General features: G+C 35.8%; 2 protein-coding genes across 3 annotated transcripts in view; one reads left to right on the plus strand and one right to left on the minus strand.

Annotated features, from left to right (window-relative positions):
* Nucleotides 1–19062, minus strand: part of LOC140157214 (RAD50-interacting protein 1-like) — a 346682-nt gene extending 327620 nt beyond the window's left edge. For both annotated transcript variants that reach the window (XM_072180343.1, XM_072180335.1), the window contains exon 1: nt 18884–19062. In XM_072180343.1, coding sequence (XP_072036444.1) covers nt 18884–18928 — 45 coding nt within the window. In that variant the 5' untranslated portion in view covers nt 18929–19062. The remainder of the gene's footprint in view (nt 1–18883) is intronic.
* On the plus strand, nt 2478–3975 carry LOC140168671 (uncharacterized). The gene is made up of 4 exons (XM_072192087.1): nt 2478–2627; nt 2684–3013; nt 3200–3286; nt 3504–3975. The coding sequence occupies exons 1-4, from the start codon at nt 2478–2480 to the stop codon at nt 3741–3743; spliced, it is 807 nt and encodes a 268-aa protein (XP_072048188.1). The 3' UTR covers nt 3744–3975.
* Nucleotides 19063–20365: the final 1303 nt, after the last annotated feature.

Here is a 20365-nt window from a genome sequence, read left to right on the forward strand (position 1 = left end):
GGTTTGTTTTCAGAGACTTCAGGAGAACTACATCTGTGTCAAGCCTGATCAACACCTTGGGCTGGGACCAACTCCATATTAGGCACCTGGCATCATGTTTTATAAGATCCAACATGGCCTGGTCAACATACAGCTGAGCTGCCACACATTATCCAACCAGCAGTGTTCGAATTACCTGGATTCGCATCGCAAAATGCGAGTCATTTTTTACAAACTGCTACTCAACTAGCACAGACCTGTTGCAAAAAATTGTGATCCAAAAAAAAATTGGGGGAAAATGCCTACTTGCGACCGTGATCCACGCTGATATACCATCATTTGCAAGTTGCCATTTGTCGAAATCAAAAATGTTTCCATAAATTCCATTTCCAAGAAAATCATCCACGAAAATATGATCCAAAAGTCCCCAAATCGTTTCATTCTGATCACTGAATATAATGTTTTGTGCGTCTTCCGGTGATGACAGTGATCGGCGAAATTTAATTATTAGTTGATGATGAAAATTAGAAATTTCCATTCTTATATTCCAATATTTTTTTTAATAATAAAAAGCCCCAAAATTAGTAGTAAAAAAGTAGATTCTACAATAGGCCTACATGTATTTGTAAATTGCATACCTGCCAACCCTTCTGATTTGGGCGGAACTGTTATACAGCAAGATAATGTAAGATAGTAAAATGAAAACCTGTATTTTAGCTAGTGTAACTCGAGTAAGTACACTTAGAGAAACTGACTTTGCATCATCATCCTATATCTTTGTGTCAAACATTGCCTTTATTTCTATTCTATTACCACAAAATAGTGTGATTTAAAGAGAAAATATCAAATTTTTTGCCCAGATATTTCAAGTTGTTTACCTCAAGGTGGAGCGCATACGCGTGAGCCTGATCAGTTAAGGGTTAGCATGGTTGAGAAAAAATAAATTTTGTTTTCTTATGATGAAACCTATCTTATATTTTTGGCACACATCTGCAGTTTATGGAACAAGAAAAAAAAAATCTGAAAGTGGTTGCGTTGATTTGGAACACACCATTTTGTTCGTAGGGGTCCAGAACACACCGTCACGGACGGACATTTGCTTAATTTTTTTATGGTATGGTAATATAAAACTTGTTATAATTTTTTTGATGTTTTGAGTGTGTTAATGTATAGTTTCAATATTATTTCTTTAAAATATCAACAAAAATTGGAAAATTTTAACTCTCAATTAAACATACTACACGCGTGTTTGTATTTTGATGCTGTGCTGTCCGTCCGTGAGAAAAATAAACGAAAAGTTTTTAAATCCCCACTTAGTAATATTTAGAAAAACAAACCTGCTGAACTATCTCACCAGTACCTAGTCATCACTGACCAAGGTTGAAACCAAATAAAAATACATCCATCTTAATATAATCTCACAATATATGTATGTATGTCACGGACGGACAACAAATTTGTCACGACGGACATTTTCAAGCGTGCCATGGTCCTGCCACCCCTCTCAATAGTGGACAAACCCATATGCAAATGAGGAAGTTTCACATTGAGCTGAGCTTGTGTGCAGTGAAGCACAAACCCTTCTAGCATGTTCAGTCTTTCTGCCTGCAGCCATTGCCAGAAGCACATGGTGGATATGGAGACATTCTAAAAGCCAAAAAAAGGTTTGTTGTTTATATTACTTCATAAGATAGACCTATTTATTTAATTCCTGCTGTGAGGAATCTCTGCTTGAAACTCATTCTAAATGTTGGAAAGTAATAAATCATCATTAACAATTAAGGTGAAGGCAATGATGATGATTATTATTTGATAATAGGCCTAATTATATGTATGATAATGAAATAATAATAATAATAATTGTTAATAAAATAATGAATAGAAATAATCATCAATAAGGCCCTTTGCAGTTGTTTCTTAACTAGTAAATTCCTGTTAACATTGCCCTTCCAAATTACAAAATGATTGTTTTTATATTTATTTTGGACTTTCTCCTTTAAAATGACTTTCAATTACTTCTATTTGCCATTTTCTGACTTTATATCAACAATAATGATGGGGAAAAAAAGAGCACAACTCCACCCTTAACTTATTTGTAAAATAAAATAGGCCCCTACATTGTTGTGAAATAATTATAAATGCCCGCTTTAGTGAAAATGAGTTGATAATTGGTTGTAATAATTAAAACTTAATAAAGAAAAATAATAGATTTAATTTAATATTATAATTTAAAGTCACCTTGTCCCTTTTTTGAAACCTTTTTACAAGAAACTAAAAATTAAGTGTGAAGGGCCTAATTGGTACTAGGCCTACACTAGCATTGAACATAAAATACGATATATTTAAAAGTCTAAGTCATGAATGATGATTTTTTAAAAATTTTCTTCAGATTAATTCAACCAAAAGATCAGAAAACTCGACAGAAGGAGTATTATAGACGGCATCATGCAAGATTGACGAGTAAAGATCGTTACCGGAAAAAATCTAAGCGAATCGATATGAAAAGAAACAATCCAGAGCTTTGGGAAGAGTGTAAAAAGAAAGATGCTGCTCGAAAGCGAGAAGTTAGAGCCAAGGCTAAACGTCTGCAGAAAGATAACACTGCACAAACTGACGAGCAGGCCACCAATAATCCGGCAGTTGAAGAGGCTGGATCGGGATCAACTCCTCCCAGTTCCTATGCACATAAACCTTCACTGGTCAGAAGTTTAAAAGAGCTTCACTTGCCCTCCCAAAAAGCCCACGGAAAAAAGCAGTTGTGTTAAAGAAGTTAGTGTATGACCTCAGTCCTGGAAAAAAGAAATATGTTTTGGGAAGCCCTTGTGCAGAGAAAAGGGCACGTAAGTTGACACCAGGAACCAGTGGCAGTGCAGCGACCAATGATGATGACGATTCAGATAGTGATAGTGATACAGGGAGAAACAGTGAAAATGGAGAAGACAGTGACACAGCCAAGGATGACACAGAGACCAGTGAAGTGGAAGAAAACAGTGATAGTGACAGAGACAATGATGATGATGATGATGATGACAAAGTAAGTTTAAAAACATCTTAAAAATGCAACCATTAACAATTAACAATTCATCAATCATTCATTATCATCGAATAAAAATAATAAAATGAAATAAAAATGAATTAAAATACAATAATAAAATAAAAATCAACCAGTATAAGAACTTTTTATATTTAATATTTTGTCCAATTTTTCATTCATTTACAGACTGAGAACACATGCAGACCAGTTTGTGGGGACTTTGTTGCTGTCATCCTAGTTGGCAAGAAGCAGAAAAAACTCTATGTAGCCCAGGTAAATACTATAACTCTCTGTTCTGATTTATCCATTGTTATTTTCCCTGCTGGCAGTTTTATTTGTAAATAAGAAGTGAATCTTATGAGACAGATTTCATCATGTGCCAAAACTTCAGACAAAATTTAGCAGAATCTTGCTTTCAAAATCAATTTAGACCCTTAATTCATAGTAAACATTTTAATTGATGAGCTCTGTGTTGCTGATCTCTCATCAGGTTACAGACATCACTCCGCTACCAGAAGACTTTGAAGAATGTGTCCAACTGAAGTACATGGAAGCTGTAAACAATGATGGCATGGTATACAGATGGGCACGGGATGATGACTACTCAAGGGAACCATTACCCAGCATCATAGCTGTGCTGGACCCTCCTACAGCTGTTCAAGGATCAGCAACCAGAGAAACATTTACTTTCAACATGAAAGCAGTACTTGAGAAATTCAAGCAAACATAAACTTTGTTCAGTTCAGTTTGTCCATTTAGCAGTGTTGCATTATATGTTACATAAACTTGAACTGGACCACACGCGTCAAAGAGTTCTGTAAATAGTTTTGAAGGATTTTCTTGCATGTAGGACTTCAGCTATAGTTGTGTTTTATAAACTGTTGTGTGCAAAATACCTTTTAAGGTATTGTAAAAGTTTAAAAACTTTTACATGCACAATATATTTTGAAAGTTTCCTCAAATTGAACTGTAAGGGAGTCAAAATTGAATTTTGAGAAGTTTCAACTGAGAAATATTTGCATTTCATTAATCAGAAAATCATACTTTTCTACAATGGGCTCTTAAATGAGCATTGGCATTCAAAGATTGATTAAAAGGTACATTGTAGCACAGTAATTGACAGTAAGTATGATATAAAGCATTATTAAAGAGTTTATTAGATGTTAAAACCTATGTTGAATAAGAATAATTGGTAGGAAGGTCAACAATCTTTCTCAATTGTTCATTTAGACTCACTTGTCCGTCCATGACAAAAAGATGTCCGTCCGTGACAAAGTTAGTTTTTGCCCTGTAAACTAAGTATTCTAAGGATTTTTCAAAAATCATTCCCAGGGTGAGATGAAGGTACTAGGTGGTCTTCTATTAATAAAAAAAAAGTTCATGAATTTTGAAGTTGCCTCTCTTGTTAGCTTTGGGTGTCCATCCGTGGCGTTGAAAAATGTCCGTCCGTGACATTTTTATTTACGTCGATAATCAAAAATAAAGAATGTAAGAAAACTTTTTCTATCTGGCATGCAAGCCACTTTACATAGTCACATTATGTACAGGAGTAGAATTGTAAATCTGCAAAGCGACGGATAGAAATCATAAAAGAGTGGAGAAAAGTGGAAACTTGCAAATTTATCTATGTCCGTCCGTGACGCGGACATAATGGTGATTCTATTTTTAGTAACAAACGATGGCAACCCAATTTTATGAACAAATGGCCAAGTCTACAATACTCTTCAATATGAAACACCAATATGTCATGTAAATTCATGCAAATATTTTTTACAGCCTTTCAATCTATCAAAGTCTGGAAAATGTCCGTCCATGACAAACTGATCAGGCTCCGTAGCCAAAGCGTATGCACATGCCAATAACACAACCTAACATTCCATTCTCCCCTATAAGCAGGTATGCACATACAATAACACACCCCTGACATTCCATTCTCCCCTACATAAGCAGGTGTGCTGTGTGCTCTGCTGTGCGCTGAGATGATAGAAGAACATAAAGTTCGTTGCCCTTGACACTTTATCGCTAATTAATGGTCTGTCACGTGACACGTTTCAACAAATCACAGTGCGCGATTTTGAATAATGGGTCGTGGGGTAATAGAATTCGGTTATAAAGAGTCCATGAAACCTATATAATGAAACTGGTATTAGATTAAATTATAGACTTTCAAGAAGAAGTTGGCCAAGTTGCGGTAAAATGCGAACCATGATTTTGTACAGGGAGGTACTGTGGTAACATGCGAAGTACGGGGAGTGTAGCGGTGTGTTAGCGGTGCATGCCATGTGCCTTGTCGGGTTGACGCTTGGTGGTAGATGTAAGCGCATTATCGGGTCTTGAGGGCAAGGATAAAAATGAAGAAAGCACACTTAATACAAGTGATATTATTTTTGTTACTACTTTTAATCATTTCTATGATACTTACAGAATCTGTGTAATATTTTAAAAAAAAATTTTCACTTCCTTTGTATTTTTTTTTTCAATTCTGAAGTTGAGTAGTGCAGTGTCAGATGAGCTTCATAAACTAAAGACAAGAACATTTTGCATGAGGGCTTCAGAGAAATATGAGAAAAAAACCACTTCAATGAATTGATATTATTTATGTTACTACTTTTAATCAACTCCAGTATAATAAGAATCTCTGTTCTAAACTTGTTATAAAAATGTTTGTGTTTTTTCCCGCATAGACCCGAAGTTTGGGGTGACTTGAGAAAAAAATAAAACACACACAAGTTCTGCACTTCATACTATGTAATCATATGTTGTTACTTTTTTATTCAATATTTGTCAATATGATATTACAATACTAGTTGTCTTTTTTAACTCCCTTTCCAAATTTTATTAGATTTCAAATAAATTTTGAGACTAGTAACCCAGTGGGCACAAGTTGACATGTCAACGTTGAATCAACGTTGAATCAACGTTGAAATGCAAATCAACCTGATTTCAACGTGATTTCAACCTGAAGTTGAAATCAGGTTGATATTTCAACGTTGATTCAACGTTGAAATCTGGTTGAAATTTAAATCAACTTGATTTCAACCTTATTTCAACCTAACATTGAGTATGGTTGCAATAAGGTTGATATTTCAACGTTGAATCAACGTTGAAATTAGGTTGAAATAAGGTTGATATTTCAACGTTGATTCAACGTTGATTCAACGTTGATTCAACGTTGAATCAATTTCAACGTTGATTCAACGTTGAATCAACGTTGAAATAGGGGTCTATCAACCTTATTTCAATATCACTTCAACCTCATCTTGCGGGCTTTTATTTGCACCTGAGCTAAATAGGCCTACTCAGAAGACAAATTCTATTAAAACATAGCATGTGTAGCAAGTAGGCCTAAATGGTTAATGAAAAATATTAATGTGCATGCACGATGTGCACCATCTGCAAGACTGGGACAAACAGTGTCGGAAACCATCTTGTAGGCCTATTCTTTTGCACCAATAGAGCTAAATAGTAACTGAATACCTTCAGAACAAGACATTAACATGCACTATGTGTAGGCGTATAATAGCAGTTATATGGTTAATGAAAAATATTAATGTGCATGCACGTAAAGTAAAATTTAGGCTAATATAGGCCTACAATAATATATGGTTTCCGACATAATATTTGCAACACTTTCGGATCGTGCATCCACATTAATATTTTGTATAAACCATCAGCCTGCTACACATGCTAGTGGGTGGGGGATCCATACAATCCCCCTTCCCATGTTGACGCCTGTATGTCAGTACATATGTTTCTGACCAAATTAACCTCATATTTGCAAGCTACCGGCCATTCTAGCCCCAAAAGGACCAAATTTTGCCCGCTTCGTGCGAGTTTATTCCATCTTTGCACCATATTTATCATATCACTTTAGCTTTAAATGGCATTTTTTCATATCATTATGGCCTATTTTCAACCAATAATATAGATTGCTCAAATTTTGGTAGGGGCCTACCATTTCTGTATATCCACCTTTTCATAATTCAAGGTATTGACCACTTCGCTGCCGTTTTGCAAATTGAGATGAGAGTAGACCCTTTTTTCTCTTTAAAGCAATATATTTAAATAGGTGTAAAAATGATGCACCCTTAAATGGCTTCAATTGGACCTTCATTTTGCAAAATTTTCCAACTTATGACGGGGGAACAGTCACCTCAGACACCCCCCCCCCTGCGTATTATGCCTAATCGATATGTAACTGGCCATATTCGCTTTTGCTTTCGTGCATTTGCCAATGTTTAACACAATTTATAGGGAAAAATGAGGGAAAACTTGTCCACGAAAGGCTTCATGGACCGCTCATCACAAATTCGGCTTTTTCAAACTACAATTTTACAAACTGATAGTGCCAAAATGGTCTACCAGGACCAAATCGCTTCAATTAGGTCTTCATGTGCAAAAGTTATACTTCTGAGGCGGGGGAGGGGGGGGGGGCACATCCCCTCAGACACCCCTTGCGTTGTGCATGCAAGCGTCAAAACTTGCCCCCCCCGCTCTAGATCCACCACTGCTATCACCCCCCATGACGCCTGTATGTATAGGTTCCGACCATTTTTTGCGCGACCATCTTTGCACGTATTTATCAGTTTAAACTTCAATATGGCAAAACGTTTAAATCCGCTTTAGCTAATTAACACATATCAACGTATTCTAATATAGTGCTCGGTGCGCGGGATTCACATTACTTTAAGCACTCCCCCCATGTCAAACAGAAATCTACGCCATTAAACTGTCTGCATGAAAGGTTTTGTTTTTAATTATGTTTTTTAATTTTCATGCAAAATGGAGTCTTTCTACATCGTTTAGTTTTCCACATCTTCCTTTCATCTCTTCTTCTGCCAATTTCTTCTTCCTGTACAACATTTCTGTTATCATAACCCCGTACCCGTGACCCGTCCATGTACATTTTTGTCCTTTCTCTTTTTCATTTTTGGTGAGATGATGAATGATTTTGAGGTAGGCCTAATGGTGGTCTTTTGGAGGTGCAAACGATCAAAACAAATGTTCTTTCTTGCCTTTCTGGTTGGAAAATCACCTATACCAAAATTAGTTTAGGTGTCGTTTAGAACTGATATCAGTCCCGGGGGGGGGGGGGATCAGTCAGCGCTAAATTCAGGGGCTTTTCGGAGCTGTCTTGCGCAGTCTTTCCAGGGAAGCATACCAGTGGTCATTTGTTTTGTGACGGCCTTACGTGAGGCTGGGAGTGAGGGAGAATTTCCCCACCCAATTTTTTTTTTGCCCCCCCCGCTCTTTTAAGGCAAAAACCCCAACTTCTTACAAAAAAACCTCTTTTGTGGCAATTTTGTGCAAAAGTTGTTGCTTGTTTGCCCCCTCCCCTGAAATTCACTCCCCCAAAAAAAAAAAATCATGGCACCGCCACTGTTTGTGTTACGACCCCGGCCCGGCAAACATAATGAGCTGCAATACCCCTATAGGGGAAAGTTGGGTAATCCCGGGCACCTTTCGTTAAGGCTACACAGGTACAAGATTAAATAAAGTTCATCAGTGAAAATCATATCAATGCAAAGCAGGAGTAATGTTCTATAACTAGTAACCAGTTTTAATAACTCAACATCTATAGTTAATAAGTTATATTAAAAAACAAAATGGTAAAAATGATGGGGTAATGCGGACACGGGGTAATCCCGGACACAATGATTGTTGCTAAGAGGAAAGTGGAGTAGGATGATAATCCCTAGAATGCATTAGGTACTTCTGTTACCTCAAGCATACAACTATGGGGGCTGTTGTTGTTGTCTATATTTTCGAAATAACAAGTGTCCGGCATTACCCCATCTGTATAGAGATGCATGTGTGTCGGGATTACCCTCACGGTCCCGATTTAATTTTTCAGTGCTTGTTCTACTAATCCATTTTTAAGATACCAAAATTCATACATCCAGCTAACAATCAAGTATCAAACATAATTTTCATCCATACTTCATCTGTGTCCCTTGTCGTATTAACTGTCACCCAGCTAATAAATCACTTTTCAGATAAAAAGTCAAAAATGACAATTTATGTTTTTTTCGCAATTTTCACAAAGAAAGACGAGTCCCAAAGCGCTGGTAGTAGTAGGCCCTACACGTGAGGTACACCTTGAGGTAGCTAATACCCTAAGGTAATATAATAGTGCCACCCTTCTCCGTTTAGCTGCAATCGATGTGTCCGGGATTCCCCACAGTCAGGTATTACCCCATTTTCCCCTAACCCTTAGTGTTAGGTTGACATATCAGTATATATGACGCTAACTAGTTAATCTCCTATACCTACAGCACAGCGCTTCTAGTACAGGTCAATTACCTATGTGAGTGCCCCTGTGTTGTGTGCATACATAACTGCATGATAAGGGTTACCGTATTGTAGCCCTGTAGGCCTATGATGGGCAAGTTATAGGCCTACGGAGAACGGGAGAATTTTTCTCCAATGCAATTTGAAGTCAAAGTTAATACAAAAAGGGGGGAGGGTGCGTTACCTATAGGGGTTCGTAAAAAATAAAGAAAACATATCTTAATGGGCCCATAAAAGCAAAGAAACAGGTAAAGAAATGATACCTTGTAATTATGGCATATATAATCTTTGCTTTATTATGCGGGCCAACTAACTATACATGTAACTATAGGTCTCTTTTCTTTGCTTTTACGGGCAAATTAAGAAGATATACGGTATATCTCTTCTTTATTTACTGGGCCCATTGAGGTCTCCTTTCTTCTCTTTACGAGCCCGTGGTGTCTTGTCTTTTCTTATTTACGGGCCCACTACGGTCTCTTCTCTTATACGGGTTCATTAGGGCCTACAAGATTTTTTCTTTAAAAATGTATAACCCGATGATTCCACAAGTACAACTAGTCCTTCAAGAATGGTTAAAAACTATACCGTAGGCCCTATATAGGCCTAGTGAGGTTTCCACAAATTTTCCTGGAAAAATTGAGTTTATATGCTTTTCTATGGTGTTGACCCATAATTTTTATGTCAAAAAAAAAGAAGGGGGTCTGAAATTTTTGAGGTCTGTAAAGTGGGGGGGGGGTCAAAAATGTTCATGATGACATTTTTTGCATCATGCCCCTAACAAGTAAAGTGTTTGTGAACGGTTCCTTAAGTGGCAGCTAAACGCGCTACTTTCGCTCGGTTCAACATGAGCTAACATGTGTTCAAGGATTTCACACCAATGTCACAAAGAAATTTCCACTGCTGTTAACATGCGGTTAGTGTCTCGGTCTCGGTTTCGGACCTGCTGGTCTCGGTCTCGGCCCTCCTGGTCTCGAGGTCTCGGTTCGAATTCGAGACCGGCTTTGAGACCAAGTAAAATAGCACCATTCTGGTCATTTGGCTGCCCTTTAATTAATTCTGCTCAAACAGTTTTCATAAATTGAATCATTAAAGATTAATTAGGCCCAGTTATTAATTGTTCAAAATATCATAAACTCTAGATCATATTTAAGCTCCGTTAAAATCTATTTTAAGCAACACATCATATTTCTTAACATTTGCCCAATAATCATATACGTTACGTACATCATTCAAAACGTAGCAACATCAGTTAATCCCAACAAACATGACCCTTCTTGGTTTTCTTCATAACATTTCAAAGGACTCGAAGGTTACCAAATAATGTTAAAATGTATACTCTAGACGCTAGGAAACTAAGGAAAGATTATGAAACGTTTTCTTATTTTTTTTACTTAATTCAATAATTGTTTAATATTAATTATTTATTTAATTATTGATTAATTGTTTATTTATTTATTTGAATTAATTATTTAATTATTTACTTATTATAATAATTATTTATTAAATAATTTGATTAACCAAGTAATTGCTTTAATTTAATAATTATTTAATATTAATTATTTATTTAATTATTAATTCATTGTTTATTTATTTATTTAAATTATTTATTTAAATTATAGGCATATATTTAATTATTATAATATAATTATTTATTTATTAAATAATTTGATTAACTAAGTAATTGCTTAGTTTAATAATTATTTAATATTTATTATTTATTTAATTATTATTTAATTGTTTATTTATTTATTTAAATTATTCATTTAAATTATATATTTTTAAAATTATTATAATGTAATTATTTATTAAATAATTTGATTAACTAAGTAATTGCTTAATTTAATAATTATTTAATATTAATTATTTATTTAATTGTTAATTAATTGTGTATTTATTTAAATTATTTATTTAAATTATATATTTATTTACTTTTAATAATATGAAGTTTAAATGTATTGCAAATTTGCAATACCTAATTCTACCCGATTGCATTGCATATCACCCAACACTGTGACACCTGAGTATTGGATACTGCCCAACCCTACTTAGTTACCAGCTAATTAATTGGAACAAGCAGCAGGAGAAATGATGCACGTATTTTTGAACTTATTTTGCAAATAAAAACAGGTAAGTACACCTTTATTTTTCTGTAAATTATTGTATGAATTTTGATTGATTGTGAATTGTGCATTATCAGGAAACAAAATAAAGCATTTAAGTTGAGCCAGCTTGTAATAATTATGACTGTATCGTGTGTATGATAAGCTTAAATAAATCTACCATGGCCATGCATGCATGTTTACCTTGCTCATTGACCAATGACCATGTTGACTAATGACTATGATGGTAATTGGTATGCATTGTTTTGTATAATGACCTGTCTAAGACTAGCTAGCCATAGCATTTCTAGGTCCAACTTACTCAGTTACTCTACCTTCATTTGGTGTCTGGTGAATTGTGTTTTGCATGGATTGTAGTCTTAGGCTTACATGCATGACATGGGCTTAGCCTTAACTGTTTACATGCTTAGGCGACGTTAGGGCAGGCACTAAGTCTAAGCACATGACATGAGCAATTGAGCATGCTTGGTACCGTCTAGCTGTTACTAATACAAAACTAGTAGTACTAGTACTGACTGGGTTAGGCCTAGCCCTAGGCATAAATAATGTAGCAAAACATGATCATGACATGATGATTGTCTTATTTTGGATTTTATTATGGTGTACATCACTACATGTGTAGCCTACCCTACGGCGCATGCTAGACTAGCCTAAAGTATTATTCAGATTTCCTTTTACAAATTAAGCGTACTGCTATATACTAGCCGTCGAGCGGGTATTATTTTGCACAAGGTCCAATGCAATGCACGTGCTTGACGTCGCGCGCGTATACGCGATGGTTATCTGTCAAAGGAAATCTGAATATTACTTTAGGGCAGGATACAGCAGGGCTGTCAACTCTCACGCATTGACCGTGAGTCTCACGCATTGGGTCACTTTCTCAAGGTCTCACGCCAAGGTAGTATAATCTCACGCCTAGGTAGTAAATGTCACGCAAAAAGCTGGAAAATGAGTAAAATCTCACGCATCATCATGAATAATTTGTCGTAACCTCTGTATCTTCTTTTGTTCCTTATAGATGCATTGGTGCATCAACACACAATCCGAATCATGCATCAAGCAGAAGAGGGAGTATGTTGTAAGGTGATAAGAATTCAGGAGAGCAGTGGTACCAACAATAATAATAACAATGTAATATCATAGGGCTTCGCATTTGATTAAAAAATAAGGATGTAGTAGACCCAACTTCAGAGTAGACACGGATGATATAAAACGGGATCAAAGCTTCGCCATAAACACCTTGCGCAAAGCAGTCGCAAATTTTCTTTTACATGCATTGGTTGATTACACTTGGAGCAACAAAACTGGTATCGGTTCTCTGATGTGCTATGGAAAAGAAGCAGAAGTAAACTTTTCTGAGTCCTCTAGTCTAGAAAAGATGAATCAAAGCCAACAGAAGTGACTTGGCCCTAATTAAACAAAAGTTTGGTACTTTAATACGCTGATAATAGTGATATTGAAAACTTGTCTGGATTTGATGAAAACCATATAAATGGTGACAATGTAGGCCTATGCCTTCTCCCAGAAACAAGAAGCAAATGCCATCAAAGACCCCCAGCAAAGACCAGGGTGAATAACCCTATACTGAAAACAAGGTTTTTTCTATCGGAAGGGGAAAGAAGAAGCGAAAAAGAAGAAAAACATATAATATGAATTATTAAGGTAGTAGCTTGGAATATACTTTAATGTATGCCTACGTCTGCAATTCTGTGAAGTTCTGGCCAATAGCAAATAATGTAAAACGCTGCCCAAAAAAATATCTGTGCCAAAAAATCGCTTGCCCTGCCTCCTATCTCCTATCCCTTGCCCCCCCCCTTTTTGACATGCCAAACAAGTTGCCCCCCGTTTTGGCCTGCCAAAAATATTGTTGTGCCCCCCATAATTCACGGGGTACACATAATTATTGAACCACCCCCTATATAATTTAAAAACATATTGAAAGTGTGCAGATAGATAGGTCGAGAGAACAAACCAAAAGTTCGATTATGTCCTTTAAGGTAGCTGTGTACTTAGGGATTCAATCATGTTTCACCGTTGTTCATCACCGTTTAACAACGATGCGGCAGCGTCGTCTCGCGTGGTTTACTTCATGAGGGCAGCTTTAGCTGCCCGAGCGGCAAACACGCAGACGCTGCCGACGCGAGTTGTTAAACGGTGATGATACAACGGTGAAACATGATTGAATCCTTTCAACAACGAAAAGAAGCTAAAGGTCGTATAATTCACGATTATTTCACAAGGAAATGTCAGTTAATCGTTGTCACTAAGCCTTACAAAAACTTAGATGATTTCTCTGTTAATATCATCAATAAAACTACAGAATAAAACGGCAAAATTTAGCCGCTATCTGAAAATACTGAATTCAACTTGTAAGCTTGCATACGCACAAAGGTTCCAGGCATGACGAATTTAAGCGCTCTCGCGTAACGCGTAGTCTCGCTCAGCGTTCGCAGATACGCTTCAGTAAAAGTGTGGATTCATCACGGATTAACAACGGTTGGCTCCTGTACAAAGGTATAGGAGGAGTTGTTGAATCTCAGATACGCATGTAGTAAAAGTGCCATAACTTTGTAATTATTCACGCAAGACATGTAAAAGTATACATTTTTATAAAGGCAAGACATCAATGAATCTAAATACAAGTACAGTTTTGGTGTAAAAACAACAATTATGAAGAAAATCACAAAAAAGGGAATTTTTGGCAATTTTTGTTCGGTACATCATAACAAAAAAACACTCTTTCCAAAAATTTTGTTTTGCTTTTTTCTTAATCTTGAGGCACCATTCCGTGCGGTTTTTTTAGTTTTTTGATATTGGCCTTATTTTTGATATTGACCATATAAGGCATCAAAATGAACTTTTTCAAATTCACAACCGCCTATTTGCACAAAATGACGCCTAAAATTGGAATAAGACCAAAATATAAAAAAATGAGAAAACCGTTTCTTAAGTCAATCATGCTTTTTATGATGAGCATAATTGCTTACCTATAGATGCTGTATTTATTGAGTTATCGTGTACCTAAATCGTCATTTTACCGAGAAAATGAACATTGAAATAAAGGCGGTTGAAGTTTAAAGTGGTCACATTTTGCACTTTGATCGAAGCTTACAGGAGAATCGGCAGTTCTCGTTTTCTACCTTACATTACGTGAACATCGGGTAAATCCACAGCCCCTTAGAAGTTTGGGCGAAATCTATTCATATCTTGATGTTTAAATTGGGAGAAAGAACTTGAAAAAAATCACATTTTATCAGCTAAAACGGAGCCATTTGACCGCCAGGTTTTTGTGAAATCAGTGCTTCCGTGGTGTTTCCATAATATGCGCCCACGCATGCAGATAAGCGTCACGTATGCGTAAGCGTATCTGTAGCGTTACCAAATTTCGCGATACGTTATTGCGCGCGTGTACCCTGCTGGTACAACAAAGATTTTCTTTCCTTTTAAATTTCAAACACGAGTGGAATAGTGAAATAAAATCCTTAAAATATTGCAGTTGGAGTTTATAAATCTGGATTTTCATTCCTTGTATTTATAAAAAACATAACAAAGTACAAACAAAGATTTTCTTTCCTTTTAAATTTCAAACACGAGTGGAATAGTGAAATAAAATCCTTAAAATATTGCAGTTGGAGTTTATAAATCTGGATTTTCATTCCTTGTATTTATAAAAAACATAACAAAGTACAAAAAAAAACTCAATTTCGGGAAAGAAACAATGTCTAGAGTACACAGCCGCGTTAAAGAAACGCCCATTTGTTAGAGGGAAGGGGTCAAAAAGTCTGATTATGTTTAATAGTTAAAAATCTATAAAATTTTATCTTTTGGGTTGGAATTTTCAACATTTCACATTTACGTTTAAGGAGGGAGAGGGATCACACCAAAAGCACTTTATAGGAGTAGGGCGTCATCGAACCTCTGTTTTGTTCTATAAGGCCAAATAAAAAAAATAACATGTTTCACGTCCCCTCCGGGGCCCGCTTCCTTTTTTTGAGGTTTCTTCAATTATATTTTTCTTTTTTGAAATTCAGTCATAACTTTTTCTAAAAATATGTCTAGGACCTAGAGATGCTTTCAATAGCCTTGCTGATAATCAAGAAACACTTTTGGAAGGTTTTGTGATAATTAGAGGGGTCTATCTCTCGAACAACAAATAAAAAGAGGCCTCCTCCTTTTTCCCGGCATTATTGTGTGCCCTAAAACAGCTCTAGTTATGGGTATTTACACTGATTTTGCGATAAAAAATAAAAAGCCCCATCTTCCTCCTTTTTTTCAAAAACCCGGACGTGAAAAATGTTTGTTATTTTACTTGGTCTAATGTTGTTACGTTTTCTCTCTACTTTCCTGACTGCTGTGCCATTTCGCTTAGTTATTTTGATTTTTGATTTTTGGTTTGCTATTAACTTGATGCCTTTTTTAGTATATACTTTTACTTATTAATTTCTTTCCCTCATACTATAACTTCAATCCTCCTTACTTTCAATTCTTTTTTTTTTTTCATTTCTGTACTAATTAATTAATTTTCTTTTTTTTTTTGTGATTTTTCTCTTTAAATAGAATTAAGTACCGGTATACAATATATGAATTTGTGAAACATTATGTGCAAAAAAAGAACGTTGTAATTAAAATAAATGCAAATTACACAACGTTATAAAACTACTTGCATATCATTTTTGTAATGAATGATTTTATTCAAATTCTTTCTAGTGCATGTTTAAGAGAATGAAGTGATTATAGGATTAAGGATTGTTTACTATTATATTAGGGGCGCTATAAAACAAAGACTCCAAGGTTGGAATTCTGAAAGGTGGTTTAACTTAAACCGGTGCTAACTTAAACCTGGGTCTAACTAGTATTCGACGTAGACTATTTTGATGTAACATATCTACGTTATTTTTTGTTTTTTTACAGTCCAGTCCCATTCTATTTCCAGTTATGTTTAAGCAGGGAAGTGAGACAGACTTCCCTGGTTTAAGTTGTAACGAATGTCGAAAATTGATAAAATAATACGTAGAATATCTGGTAGAAATATATTATCGATTTTACGTCATCAAACATTTGATACAACATAAACATAACTGGAAATAGAATGGGACTAGATTAAATAACGTATAGGCCTAGGTAATTATGTTACATCGAATATTCTACGGCCGAATAATAAGTCTATAGGACCTATAGGTTTTCCCAGAGTATTTCGCACTTGTGTCATTGATATTCGTGCAAAAGACGTTTTAATTTCCTCCCGAGATATTAGTCCGACGAAATTATAGGACCTGTTTTTATTAGGACCTGTAGGCCTATTACTATTAGGCCTACTCATGCAGACTGTGATCGCTCAAGAAAGATTGTAAAATGTAGCATTAAGGTTCGTGTTTGAGTCATTGATTTTCGTCAAATTGCAGGTCAAATTCGTCATAAAATACTTAGCGATACGCAAAAGTATTTTAAAAGTAATTCGCCATTTGTCATTGAAATTCATTATCGTTTCATTTTGTCTCCTATTTATAGGCCTATATGGAATATTTATTAATCGTGCATGCGTTCTTTCATGGATTTTTTTTTTTTTGGTCTTTTTGTTTTAAATGTTTTTATAGACATTTTTGTCTTTTATTTATGCTTAAATGAGCTCATCATGTATGGAGGCTATAATTTCTTTTTACTTTTTTAAATCTTTTTTTAATCGAATAAATTGTTACAAAGATTAAACATGTTAAATCTTAAAATTTATATTTATAAGTCCAAAACATTCTTAAGTTATTTTTGTTTGGGGATCGGATGGCTTTTATCATTGCATGCCATTCTGTTCTGTCGTTCTTTCTTTCTTTGATGTTCTTCTCTGATAACTTTACGATATACATGTATAGATATTATATTGATGCAATTATATATAACATGTTTAAGATCATAATAGGCCTATATTCCTTCAGGTTATACTATGTATATTTCTCTTCTTTTCTTTAACGTTACTCTATTTGTAATCTTTGATATTTCTTAGAATGTGTTTTCTTTCATTTTCATAACTTTATGATTATTTTCTTTTTAAGAATAAGATCATGCAACATCATCTAAAATGAACACCGTCCTTTTAAATCATGAAATAAGCATGTTGTACATCCATTAATAACATATGATGAATGACAAAAGACGAAATTGCTTTAATGACTTAGTAACCACCACCATGCGAGACGAAATTGAACCCTGATTTGACCAACATTAACGATACAAATGTGAAATATGATTATGAAATTCAATTATCGAATAATTATGAAATTGGTTTTGAGTTTGTGCGACTTCGATTTTTAGGACAAATTTAAACTGTCCTTTTTAAAAATATGAATGATGTAGGCCTAAGTGCGAAATACTTTGGGAAAACTTAAGGTCTATAGATGATAGTATGTCGTGTTCAAGCTTTTGCATATCGGACTTTAAATCATCTGTAGATAACTATAACTGGTTGAAAGTACGTTAAAATCAAGATGGAGTTTGGCTTTAAATTCTACAAAATTATTAACTTCCCCAATCGCCGCGCGCACCCTTTCAATGCAATATTCATGAAAGAAATGTGAAAATGTGCACAAAGCGTGCATCGCTTTTCTTCAAGGAATTCGCCCCTCCCAAGAATAAAGCCTATGAAAATTAGGTTGAAATGAAGTTAAAATTAGGTTGATATCAGGTTGAAGCTAAAAAGTAATGTTGAAATCGGGTTGAAATCAGGTTAAAATTAGGTTGATATCGGGTTGAAATGAAACGCAAGGTTGAAATCGGGTTGAAAGTGGGTTGAAGTCAGGTTGAAGCTTCAACGTTGATTCAACGTTGATTCAACGTTGAAATCAGGTTGAAATCCGGTTGAAATTAGGTTGATATCAGGTTGATCATGAAACACAAGGTTGAAATCAGGTTGAAATCGGGTTGAAATTAGGTTGAAGCTTCAACGTTGATTCAACGTTGATTCAACGTTGACGAAAAGGTTGATGTCAACTTTCACTTTTCAACGTTGAATCAACGTTGATTCAACGTTGATTTCACGTTGATGTGCCCACTGGGAATCGACATAATAGGGACTTCGTTGCACACATTCCAGTTGGTCGCGGCAACAGACACAAAACCTGTACGCACACAACTGTAATTGAGCATAACTTCACTATACTTCAAGCTACTGAGCTGATTTAAAGACTGTTGGTTTTCTCTTTAAATTCTCTTTCCAGTGATAGGCCTACCAAACTTGATAAGGTTCGCTTAAAAAAGGCAAAAAGTGCCGGACTCCTTATCTATGAATGACTATGCATATTCTCATCAAAAGCCTGTTCAGCAACTGGATGAGGGACTGCTGTGCCATGCTTCTAGCCCGTCGCTCACCAACGGAGTATTAGGACGTGATTCATTTCAGGGAAAAAGTATTTATTTAGACGCTGTCGACACTGTGCCCCACGAATTCTGCAGCTTTGCAGTTTAAGCTTACCTGCTGTTCCAGTCGTCTTTTCTCTTGCAGTGCACTTGCAAGCATATCTTTCACCTTACTCAACGACTTGACATCATCTCCTATCTCTGCGTCAATCAAATTTCGCACATTCTTCTTGACATCAGAAAGTGAAAGCTTATTTTTGATGTCAAGTTCTGCATCACTCCCACTGCTTTCTGCTTTCGACTTCGTGGCCATGATTGTTGTTTTTCATCGGTAACCTTCATGACCTTTGACCTGCCTTATCACTCGTAACGGCGAAGTTCACATGCTGGAGGTGTAGAGATCAGTGGTATTGAGTGCCCTACCGTAGAAGTGTAAAGTATCATTTTAGGGACCAGTCTTTAATTAGACTATGGACTTTCAATTTTAAACGGGATTTTGAACGGACAAAGTCCCTAACACTCACACTGTCAATCATACTTGTTTATCAATCAAATTTAACCGCCCTAGTTATTAATGGTAATGACAGGTACCCGGAGGATTTAAACCATAAACGAGATCTGGGTGACCAGTCACAAGCCAGATCCATTTAAAGATGCATTAGGGCCTACATCATGGCCAATTTTAGTAGGCCAGATTTCCGACAATCTCATCCATAGAAGCTCATAGACAAGCATGAAAACCACAATCCAAAGTCAGTAGTCCACTTGGGAAGCTAACAAACAGAGGGTGTAGGGTGAATGAAACGATCAGATGTGAAATCTATCAATTGTGCACACATTAATTAAATCAGAGTTTTAAGCTTAAATACCGTACAATATCCAGAGTAGGCCTATGCACAATGGGCAAGTGGACTACGGGGTAGTCTAGTCTTTAATAATATGAAGAGCTTATTTCCACAACCCCATGTGTCTCTCCGTCTCATTTGCTTAATTGCGAGATACAATCACAATTACAATACCATAACAATGCTGCATAACAATATGCAGACTATTGTTCTCATTTGGAAAACAAAGGCCTCACACACTGTGCGTCCATCCACTGTTTGCTTTATAATGGTGCATCCAACTGAAATTATAATATCTAGCATGACAACACATTGCAATATCACACAGGGAAATCAGAAACATGGGATAGACCTAGTGGACTAACACGGTTTGGAAATAAGCTCTTCATATATAGGCCTAGGCCTATACCTATAAAATAGGCCTACTCCACATTTTTTGTCCCGAGTGTAAACCCCGGGGTCTAAACACTAAAGTTAAACTTGCCTTGTATTGTAACTTATTAGTATGGGAAGTGTCTTTCCATGTAGGCCTAACTATGTTTTGCTTCGAAGTTCAAACCGAGGGGACAAAAGGTTTTAATTCAGTTCAGGGAAAGGCCCGAGGAAAAGGCCGGTGGTCTAAAAGTTTTAGGTTTATCTGAGCATAGACTGTGATCTGAGACGATAATACCTAAAGGGTTTATCATGTTTATCATTTAGGTTAAAAAAAGTTTTTTACGTGCAAGTCTGACATTGCCAATTGGGCCACCACT

Source organism: Amphiura filiformis, chromosome 1 (assembly GCF_039555335.1).
Source record: "Amphiura filiformis chromosome 1, Afil_fr2py, whole genome shotgun sequence".
Taxonomy (NCBI): domain Eukaryota; kingdom Metazoa; phylum Echinodermata; class Ophiuroidea; order Amphilepidida; family Amphiuridae; genus Amphiura; species Amphiura filiformis.